General features: G+C 33.7%; 1 protein-coding gene across 2 annotated transcripts; it reads left to right on the forward strand.

The window, feature by feature from the left end:
* Positions 1-5,269: 5,269 nt before the first annotated feature.
* LOC133850760 (angiopoietin-related protein 3-like) lies at positions 5,270-9,259 on the forward strand. 2 transcript variants are annotated; one of them, XM_062286947.1, is made up of 6 exons: positions 5,270-5,653; positions 5,712-5,798; positions 5,854-5,925; positions 5,983-6,052; positions 6,109-6,738; positions 9,103-9,259. In XM_062286947.1, the coding sequence occupies exons 1-6, from the start codon at positions 5,341-5,343 to the stop codon at positions 9,167-9,169; spliced, it is 1,239 nt and encodes a 412-aa protein (XP_062142931.1). In that variant the 5' UTR covers positions 5,270-5,340; the 3' UTR covers positions 9,170-9,259. The 2 variants fall into 2 exon arrangements, with proteins under 2 accessions (XP_062142931.1, XP_062142930.1); XM_062286946.1 differs by lacking the exon at positions 9,103-9,259 and adding an exon at positions 6,795-7,018 and having other exon boundaries at positions 5,271-5,653.
* Positions 9,260-12,154: the final 2,895 nt, after the last annotated feature.

Raw genomic sequence — 12,154 nt, forward strand, 5'->3', positions numbered from 1 at the left:
TCTGGTCCGAGAGACCCTGACGTTGAACCCTAGACCAAGACCTCGAACCCCAGACCTTAGCTTCGTCCCCTTCCCTTCCCATTGCCCTCCGCTTTGAGCAAGCTGCTTAGTGTGCAGACGTTCAAACACTATTGTATAATCAAAACTAATGGTCTATAAAGAATCAATTCTCAATTTGTTTAGACAGCAGCTGCGCCCGGATACCAAACAGGACAATGGCCAGGACGACATGGGCCCACAAGAATTTTGCAACACATGTGACAAATAAAATTTAAATGCATTTTGTAAATAATTTAATAAAAAGCACACAAACAGAGAACACGAACTCGTTTTGTTTACTACTCATTTGCAATTGGCCAGCTGGCATTTTAGCCTGATGATGACTCTGATTAGGGATATTTGTCGAGTCACATACATATATAAATTAGTTGACAGCATTTGTATCGTAAAAATGGCATACTTCTTTTTTTCTCTTTATTTTTATTGTATTTGGGCAGTCGAGTGTGCCATGTGACAATGTGTGTGGAGAAATCTGTAGGGAAATGGGAGGCTGGCCAGAAGTTGCCCCGAAAGCACTGATTCAGCAAATTGTCATAAAGTTTAATCAGCAGCAGGAGCAACAAGGACAAGCTTTGAAAAAAGACTCGTAAATATGAGTCGAGTCGAGTCGAGTCTCCTACACACACACATACGCAGTCTGGCATACTCCTCGTATACTAAATATATCCAAAGTTTTATGCGCATTTGAGTGACCATAAAAATGAACTAGCCAGTTTTGCTGACTCCTCGCATGCCTCTCTCGATAAGAACAATTTGTGCAGCGCAATTTGATGAGATTACACCCATCGTACTACAGTGGGACCAAATGTCATTATAATTCGATGCGGCCGGCTCAATGACAAATTGATTAAGCTCCGGCAGCAATAACGGTACTTACAATGGTAAGCAAATATTCTTATCTTGCGGTACTTTCGGACAGAAAAATGTTCTAAACATATTCCATAACAGACGGAAATAGTTTATGTTCACCACTAAGCTATTTAGATAAGCATTGATTTGTGGTGCAAAGCGTTTTTTATGAATTTCGGATGACGATAAAATGTCTACAGAATAATGTTATTTATGTTATTTTTGGTGACGACCACTGTGGCTGTGCATGACTTTTGCACTTACAGTTTTGGTACTCCGTCTCTCTTTAAATTTTCGAATATTGAGTGCACCAACACACTGTTTTTCCAGCTTCTCTTTAAAATTTATGTTCGTTTTGCAGCAGCTGCTAGTTTGCATACTGGGTACTCTTATTTGGCAAAGTAAAATACGTTCTAATATGCTCTTTAATCCACTTACCATTACACTTTATAGTGATGTTGCTGTTGTTCTCTTAATTGTAACGCACTATTTCACTTTTCACTATTTCACGTCTTCACTATTACAGTTTTTCACTATTTCTTGTTCTCTTACTTTAGCATGGTTGCCTCGCCACTTAAAGCACAGCTTGACACAAAGCTCCGCTTAAGAGAGCCATCTAAAAAGAGATCGAACGAAAATAGAAAAGGTGATTAAAAGAATGTTGTAAGTATGTATGTATTTAGATTATTGCATTTGCTCAGACGCTAAAGAATTAAAATTGCTTTAACTAAATGGCTACATAAAACAATAAAAATAAATATCACAAAAAATGCGACGCTATGAAAAGCAATTTAATTTCAACTCCCCAATGAACGCAAACAACAAAATGTAAATGCTGCAGACAGAGACAGAAATGTGTGTAGGAATGTGTGTAAAGGAGCAACAAAAAAGAGAAGAAAACTAGTTGGTCGATAGTCGTTATTTGAATACTCTACGGATTGTATAATTGAAATGCAGCGACAAACTGCATGTAGAAATCGCGATACTCGCTGCAATGACATAAAGGCAAACGAGAACATGGTGAACATAAAAATCTAGTGCAAATCACTTTGGATGTGAAAGCAAACACAGTCGAGTACTATTATGTTATTTTTGATTTTTTGACTCTTTTTTTCAACAACAAATTAAAGCAAAGTGTGAATGAAATCGCAGACGTCTCTTTGTCTGTATATGCACTCACACACAATTGTACATATGCAGACGTGCAATCTCCTTTTTCAATTCTCTTTTTACCTGCGCCTACACAACACGCACATAGACATACACGCCCAGTTGGTGTTGTAATTAAATGCCCGAACAAAACTTTGACTAGCAAATGAAATGTAGCCTTCTTCTTTTTCGTCGAGTTAGTCAAAAAGTTAAATTTGCGTTGTGGGAGCGAGTTGCTTGTTTTGTTTCGTGAGTAATTAGCAAAATGCATTAAAATAAATGAGCTGCCCAGCTGAGTGAGCGAACTGTGTTTTATCTTTACAAATTAGCATGACTTTAAGCTTACCTTATTATATTTACTTATTTATGCATATATTAAATGCAGCAAAACTCGAAAAATTCGCGCACTTCGTTTAGTTCATGTAATTTAAGAGGGCATTAAACTGAACTGCCGATTTGCACTTTGAGCCACGCTCTTTAACACACAATATGGCGTCTGTGGTAGGCGTCTTAAACAAGAGAGATGCGAAGGAAGAGAGTGAGTGGAAAGCAGAATCACAAAACGTGGACACAATTGCTGCTGCTGCCCGTCGCGACGTAGAAGACACTTAAACAGACGATAAAATACATTTTGAGCGTGGCGTCTTCGTCGCGGCGTCGCTGCTTTTGTCGCTTTTCTAGTTGTCGTTTTGTAGCTTCGCCTTTAGGCGTTGTGTTGTAATTTCTTGAATGTGTTTGTCAGGCGCGTCGTGCGCCTAATTGCAAAATATGGCGACAATTTCTAAGAAGTTGACGCGACGCAAGGATAATACAATTTCAACTGGTATTTTGGGTGCCATTATAAATACGAATACGAATATAATACTACCGTAAGCACAACGCGACGCGGGGGACGGGGAGAAGTACTTGAACTTGCTCACGCTCATTATGTGTAATGAATACCTGCAGACGATCCTACTAACTGAAAGGCGAAGGAGAGTACGAAGGCAACGCAACGCACAACGAAACGTAAGCGCAGCTTTAATGGCAACTTAAGCACAGCATGTGCAGTGTACGAAGAGAGGGAGAGTAGAGTGAGTGAGAGTTAAGTTCAATTGTTGTCGCTCCCACCAGCACCAGCGCTCTTAGTGTAAGTGTATATGTGTGTGTGTGGCGTTTTATGAAACGTTTTATTATACTAATTTGTAGCTTTGGCAATGGTCGCCAGTTTCGGTTACATCGAATGGCACCAACTAAAAATGGCAATTTGCCATTGCATGCAATGAGCACAGAAGTAAAAGAGAGAAGCAGACTGAGTAGTGGAGAGTTGAGACTTGAGCTCAAGTCTCTATTAGTAGACAATGCGTTCGCAGCGAGGGGAGAGTTTTTGGCCATGCTTCCTAATATGTATGTACATACGTATGGCAAAGGTATGCGCATGAAAATTGTTTAACTGTCTGCCTGTCCGTCCCTCTGTCTGCCTGTCTGTCTGTGTGACCGTGGGGATTTTCGACTTTACAGCAGGGGTGGGAATTTTTATTAAAATGACGTTGGCAGCATTGTCGTTCCTGACCAGCGTCAAGTGGGCAATGGAAAATAGCAAATGGAAAACGGGCAATGGGCAATCTACGCATATCCTGCTGCAAAATGCTCCTTGGGGTTTTGTTGGGGTCGGACCATCATTTCGTATCGTTAGTGTGGCAGTCCTTGGCAGCCGTAATCCTACTGCAGTCCATTTTTGGTTGGGCTCCAAGTTTTAACGACTTTGTTTCCGTTACGTCTAATTTAATGAAATTCGTTTTGCATTTGCGATTTCTGTTTTTGCTTTCTGCTTTCTGCTATTCTGCCAACTTTTCTGCATACAAAATGTCGAATGAAACGGCATTCTAATGACTTGGGCGTTGTTGCACTTCACTACTGTCGTCTGCTCTGTGTCTGTCTGTGGTCGAGTCTGGGCACACTACACCTACTCCGTCTACGTTTTGCGTGTCCCTTTCGCTTATATTATTTTTGTTTGCCTTTTGATTTAACGATGGTCTGCGGTTGTTTTCCTGTTGTTGATGTTGTTGTTGTTATTGTGCGGTTTCCATTCGAATTCGAACATAAGAACATTGATTATAATGATATGGTGCCTGCCTCTTCCTCTTATTTTCCTATTAAAAATGCTTGGGGCGTTGCATTGAACAATTTTAGTATAGGTTCAGTTGTCATTTCCCCCTTTGGGAGAGAACTGTTGAAAGCAAAAACTGACCAATTAACTTTATACTTCAGCTTGGTTGCGACAGTTAACCTCAATTAATTTGGGGCACCACTTGAAAATCATCTAGAATACGTGATGTCAGTAATTACAATTTGCTAACAGATTTTTTTTTTTAAATATTCTCGACTGGGATTTCCTATATCAAATGAAGCTAATTGTTCTAAAAGTTAATTATTGTATAAATTCATATATTTTCTATTTAAGATGGAAATCTTGTTTTTAACTTACATTGCTTATTTCTATTATCTATAATATCACTCGAGCGGATAGGCGTGGTAAAAATTTGAAACAAACTTCATCCGCGTGCAAAAATAACAAATACAATGTAGTTTTGGGAACTTAAATTTTTTCGCTCAATGTATGTATAAATAAAGAATTTAAATGAATTCACAAAAATCAAAAATAGGTTAATAAAAAACAACGATGACCTGCACCTTCAAGAGCACAGCTAATAACTAAATATATGTTTAAAGAAAGAAAGTGACTGGCGAAAGTGCGTCGTGAGCGTAAAAGAAACAAGAAAGTAAAAATAAAACAAGAAATACTTTATTTTTTATGACTGTTTTTTTTTTTTACAAACTTAGGTTAATACCAGAAATAGCAATTTATCAATAACACAATAAAAGAACGGTAAAGAGTGGAAAAGAAGATCGATGAAAGGAATAAGAAAATTACAATCGAGTGTGCTCGACTGAGAGGTACCCTTTTTCCTTCTTATTTTCCATTAAATCCAAAAATATACTATATCTACTTATTGTATTAAAAAATACCAAAATATACCAAAGCCTATATTTGGTATTCCATTAAAAACATATCAGATTATGGGGTCGGAGACTAATGCTAACGCACAAAGTTATAATACCCTTCTACCTAATAGTTAATGGGTATGAATAACGAGTTTGAATTCAAATGTGAGAGCGAGAGAATCTTTTACATTTTATTGAATAACAATTTTACTTCACCTCGACTGCGAAATTTAGTATTTATTGATCACGAGTGGCGATCGGATGTGAATCTTGGATTCCCTCTTAAAATAAATAAATATGCAAATCTGTCACAAACTGTTCGCTGTACTTCTCTTAATTGTGTCAATATGGAAAGTGAGTTCTGGCAGTATAAAATCTAATGGGGAAGATCAACAAAATGAGATTATCGCTGGCAAAACGGTTGACACAGAAGAGAAAATCAAGTTTTTAGTAAATCGAATAACTAAAGCTAATCAACAACTCGAAGATTACAAAGAAATTATCAAAAATTTACAAAATGAAGTTAGCAAACAGCAGGAGGAAAACGAAAAGTTAAAGTCACAACTTCAGAAAAATACAAATGAATTAAAATACACCGAAGATGAACTGGGTAAGTTCACTAAAAACTTGGATAAAACAATCCAAGAATAAGATCACATTTTTTCCAGGTCAATGTCAAAGAAATTATACGGTTTTCTTGAAACTGTTTAAGGAAGAGTGGGATGCCTATGAAGATGACCAGGAAAGAATATTTGGTAAGTAGATCGAATTTTAAATATCGTTATTTAAGTATTTACTCTTCTTTGAAAGAAACATGTCAAAAATATTTGGAAGCACACAAGACTCTAAGAGAAAAATCGGAGAATAATCACAAACTGTTGGGTAAGTATTGACTTTACTTATTTGAACAACAGTTTGAAGTGATCTTTTCTCTTAAAGAAACAAATTTCGAATCACTTAGAAATGAGACTTCTTATAAGGATGCAACTATTAACGAATTGAAAAAAGGCTTGAGTAAGTATCGAGTTAATAGTAAGTAAATCCAGTGTCTATATTATTTTCAACTTTAGCTGAGTGTGAATTGAGATATAAGGAACAGAATCAGACTAATAAAGATGAAGTTGCATCAAACAATTCCACTTCAAAGAATGCAGATATATCTGAATCAACCACTATCTCTAAAAGTCTTCCAAGCTCTTGTGTAAACATGACGGCTGGTATTCAAGAGATACAAATTGGAAATGCAAAACCTTTTAAGGCGATGTGCGATGGTGATGGTTGGATGATTATTCAGCGACGAATTAATGGAACTGAAGACTTTAATAGGACCTGGAAGGAATACGAGGATGGATTTGGAGACTTAAATGAGGAGTTTTGGTTTGGATTGGAGAAAATACATCTCGCTACGAATTCCACACGTCAGAGGTTAAACATGACTATAAGATCTGGGTGGGGAGCGGATCCATTTGTCATTCACTTTGATGACTTTAGGATTGGAAATTCGGAATCCTTTTATAAATTGGAATCAATCGGAAATTACACGGAAGATTGGCACACGAGAAATGAAACTTTGCTCAAAAATAATGTTAACAATGCATTTTCAACATATGATGCAAATCATAATGGAAATCCTGAACTAAATTGCGCCAGTTATGGCGCGGGTGGTTTTTGGTTTAGTTTCGACTGCTTGGATTAGTAAGTTTAAACATTATGATAAATTTTGATGATTAATTGCAATGATCACATTTCAGTAACATGAATGAACCAACCGATGGTTATTGGACCACAGTTCTGAGGATACGCCCATACACTGATTGATTTTTCCATTTTTCGATGTATCATCATTCTTAATATTACTTTTTAGTTGAATTTCATTTTCGATTGCCAACATATTTAATTTTTGTAACGCTGTTAACTACTTATTTATTTATTGTCATCAAATATATAACCTTAAAATTTAAGTAAATACATTTTATAGTTATTTATTTATTGATTTGATTTCATGCGTTTATTATTCACTTAGCACTGATTTAGGAAAAGTTGTTTAAATAAAGACTCGAAGTATCTTGCTAATATCCAAATTAAGGAAAAATTCCTTGAATTGTACTAAAGTCTTAAATCTAAATTCAAATTCTGAAAAAAAATCTAGATTGGGAATTACCTAAACAAAAATTACCGAAAATCGAAAAGTAAGCAAAATTTCGAAGCTAAATTAATTTTGCGTATGTATTATATATGTATATTAACAACTACAGTATTTATGATTCCTGAATTATATTCAAAATTGAAGAACCTTTAAAAAAAATACACTTTTGAATGGAAAATAAGAAAGAAAGTTGCAGTCGAGTGTGCTCGACTTCGAGATACCCGGTACACATTTCCAATAAAAGCAAAACTGTGAGGTATTATATTATCATTGAAATATAGCTAATTAAAATATTAAATCTATATTTGGTTTATCTATATAGTATTATTCCATTCAAAATATACCATAGAGCGCAAATTTAATAATTTATCAGTTAATAATTGTAATCACAATCACATTTTCGGGTATCATATAGTATATATATTTATATATATATAGATTGTTGCAATCTGATTGCAAGTATTGTCAAAAAAAAAAAAAATTGTAGTTCTTCATGTCGTTTGAGATTCCCACGTTCTGTCTGTTACACATAAAGTTATAATACCCTTCTACCTTATAGTTAACGGGTACAAAAAAACAAGTTTGACTTCAAATGTGAGAGCGAGAGAATCTTTTACATTTTATTGAATAACAATTTTACTTCACCTCGACTGCGAAGTATTGGCAACATTTAGTATTTATTGATCACGAGTGGCGAACGGATGTGAATCTTTGATTTCCTCTTAAAAAAAAAAAACTATTCGCTGTACTTCTCTTAATTGTGTCAATATGGAAAGCGAGCTCTGGCAGTGTAAAATCGAAAGGGGGAAGATCAACAAAATGAGATTATCGCTGACAAAACGATTGAGTCAGAAGAGAAAACTAAATTTCTAGTAAATCGAATAACTGAAGCTAATCAACAACTCGAAGATTACAAAGAAATGATAAAAAATTTACAAAATGAAGTTAGCAAACAGCAGGAGGAAAATGAAAAATTAAAGTCACAACTTCAGAGCAATACAAATACTCTAAGACAAAAATCTGAGGATAATCACAAACTCTTGGGTATGTGTTGACTTTACTTATATGAACAACAGATTAAAGTAATATTTTCTCTTAAAGAAACAAATTTCGAATCACTTAGAAATGAGACTTCTTATAAGGATGCAACTATTAACGAATTGAAAAAAGGCTTGAGTAAGTATCGAGTTAATAGTAAGTAAATCCAGTGTCTATATTATTTTCAACTTTAGCTGAGTGTGAATTGAGATATAAGGAACAGAATCAGACTAATAAAGATGAAGTTGCATCAAACAATTCCACTTCAAAGAATGCAGATATATCTGAATCAACCACTATCTCTAAAAGTCTTCCAAGCTCTTGTGTAAACATGACGGCTGGTATTCAAGAGATACAAATTGGAAATGCAAAACCTTTTAAGGCGATGTGCGATGGTGATGGTTGGATGATTATTCAGCGACGAATTAATGGAACTGAAGACTTTAATAGGACCTGGCAGGAATACGAGGATGGATTTGGAGACTTAAATGAGGAGTTTTGGTTTGGTTTGGAAAAGATTCATCTTGCTACGAGTTTTACACGTCAGAGGTTAAACATGTCTGTAAGAGTTGGGTGGGGAACGAAGCCATCTGCCATTCACTTTGATGACTTTACGATTGGAAATTCGGAATCCTTCTATAAATTGGAATCAACCGGAAATTGCACGGAACACAATTGTCAGGCAGATCGTACTGTGTTCATAAAGAATGTGAACAATGCATTTTCAACATACGATGCAAATCATAATGGAAATCCTGAACTAAATTGCGCTAGTTATGGCTTAAGTGGCTGGTGGTTTAGTTTCGACTGCTTGGATTAGTAAGTTTAAACATCATGATCAATTTTGATAATTAATTGCAATGATCACATTTCAGTAACATGAATGAACCAACTAATGGTTATTGGACCTCAGTCGTGAAGTTACGCCCATACTCTGATTGATGTTTCCATTTTTCGATGTATCATCATTCTAAATATTACTATTTAGTTCAATTTCATTTTCGATTGTCAATATCTAACATATTTTATATTTTGAATGCTTTTAACTATTTATTTCATTATTGTAATTAAACATATAATCTTTAAATATAAATTTATAAAATTTTTAGTTATTTATTTATTTGGTTTCATAAAATCGAATATCCTTAAAGCTGAATCGATTTTTTGTATAATAACAACTACATTATTTATGATTTCTGAAGATTTGATTGTAGAATATATTTAGGAAATACTTTTACGAGAAAATTTAAAAAAAAAACACTAAGGCAATAGGATCTTACTTGGCTGACAATCTGGTATATTTTGTAGTCAATGGTATATTTCGTAGTCTATGGAATATTTTGTAGTCTATGGTATTTGTTTTTAAGTATATTGTATATTTTGAATGTATTACAATATTGATATTCCAAATATAGACTTCGGTATATTTTTTAGTATTTTGCGGTGAATTTTTTGGTATATTTGGTATATTTACTTGTTTTGTTAACATTATTGTATTGCTGTCAACTAGTTCTCTTTTGTATTTAAAAGAAAAATCTTGAATTGAAATTGGTAAATTTTTATTTTATTTTATTTGTGCTAATATAGAACTTAATAAAGTTAAGGTTGTTATAACTTGAAGACTCATTGCTCAGAAATATCCAACGTTTGCATTGAGTACAAGCCAATTTCAACCTCCCAACAATAAACCACAAGTTATGCAACAAGAATGTTACAATTTTGCCGTGTTTTTTTTGGCTCATAAGTTGAACTATTTGCAAGAAATATGGGCGAAGAAGCGCGTTGCGAATAAACAAACTGATTTGCATTTATGGAAATGCTATTTTAGCCACCATTTCGTTCTTCCAACACGTAACGGTAATGGTGTAAAAATGCAAAGGATACGACATTGTGCTGCAATATGAATGTCTGTCTCACACACACAAACACAAACACACACACACACACACACACAACGAAATCAAATAGAAATGTCGAAAGCCAAAAGTAAATATTTATGTTTTATGTTAATGAGAATATGTCTGACTTTTTGCTGTATTTGAATATTGGCAAACAGGACTTCAGGACTCTCTCGACTGCTGTTTGCTGCTGCTGGTCGAAAGAATGACAAATGCGTCGGCCCGTTGGTTAAACTGTGGTTGCACTTTTTGTTCCCCTCTCCCTATCACTGCTTTCTCTCTTACTCCTCTCTCTTCATGCCACACCACAAACAAGAATAACAACAACAATAAGTGGCGCATGAGCCACAGCCTCGTCTGTGGTTTTTGTGGATCGACCGATCCTGCAACGTTGTGTGGTCAACAAAAGGGGGTTGCACACACACACATACACACACACACACACACACACACACACACACATATTACTTTATGGCTCTGACTTTCGCTTGCTAACACAGTTGTTGTTGTTCTTGCTTGCTGGCCCATAATTGACAATTTAATTTGCCAAAGTGCCGCACAAAAAAAAAAATACTTACCAATTGCTGGCATCATAAATTTTTATAATGGTATCGTAAATACACTAACTAAATAAAATTTATTGAGTGGCGATTGCTGTGCAGCTGCTGCTCTCAATATTATTTTTGCCAAAAGTTCAATTAAGTATTTTTGTAATAATTATTTAATGATAATTATTTAATGCAATTAAATTTAAGTTATTAAAGACTTAGACTTCAATTCAAAGAATATTAAATTATGGCAAACATTAATAAAAATATTTTGAATAGGTTAAAGAATATTGAATGATGATAAACCTTATAAGAAATTACAAATTTGAAATGGGTTTTAATTTGGAAAAGAACATTGAATGATGACAACCAAAAGAATAAATTAGAAATAAATTATTTTTAAATTTTCAAGTAACAAATTTAAGGTAGCAGAGAACTTCATAATTTTATATATTTCACATACAATACAAAAAAAAATAAATAAATTGAAAAAAAAAACAAAATATTTCAAACATTTTATGCAGATACTTTCACAGTATTTTTAATACAATAAAAAAACAAATAAATTTAAGTTAACCAAAATATATAAATCACTTTTTACATATACTTTTGCAGTATTTTTAGAATGCAATAATATAAATATTACACATTAAATTAATTCTTAATACTTATTATATTATTGCAATCTTGATTTGATTATTTAGGAGATCTAAACTCATCTTTAAAAATGATTAACTACCCCCAAAAGTAGGCTACACATATTTTAATAGTTTCACTTTTCAAATAAGGACTCAAATAATTTTGTTTTTTTTTAAGCAAGTATAATGCATAATTGAGTATTTAATGTAATATTTGCTTTTAATTGGCACATAAAAACGGAACTTTAGCAAATAAAAGTACACAAAGTAATGTCTTTACTTTATGCTAGTTTGATCGCCACATCAAAAAATACAGTAAACAGTCAACATTAATTGAGTTTTTTCATTGTTGATTATCATTTTTTTCTTCTTTTTCTTTTTTGAGAGTATTAAAAGTTAAGCCTTCGCTTCTTTTGATTATTCTCATTTTTTTAGCGTTGAACTTTCCTCTTGTTGCATGTATAATTAGTTGGTTGTTTATTGCCTTTTTGTTGTTGTTGTTTTTTTATAAACATTGTTGCGGCTTTTATTTGGTTTATTTATTTACCGTTTTTCTTTTTTACGTCTGTTTGCTGGTTGTTAATTTATTAATGCTGCATGATATGCCGCTTAATCTGACATTTAATTAATTCTATTAATTTTTTAATTATACAAAAAGAAGAGTGATAAAAAAGCATTTGCAGCGAAATTAATGCAAACTTTTTTTTCATGTGTCCATAAAGAAAGCATTAAAATGGCATAAAAAACGAATTGCAACTGTAGTTTATGTGCGCATAAAATATTGGCAAATAAATATGTCTCACTTTGCAATTAAGCTGAAAATGTTGTGGCCAAAAGGAAATA

Source organism: Drosophila sulfurigaster, chromosome 2L, assembly GCF_023558435.1.
Source record: "Drosophila sulfurigaster albostrigata strain 15112-1811.04 chromosome 2L, ASM2355843v2, whole genome shotgun sequence".
Classification (NCBI taxonomy): Eukaryota; Metazoa; Arthropoda; class Insecta; order Diptera; family Drosophilidae; genus Drosophila; species Drosophila sulfurigaster.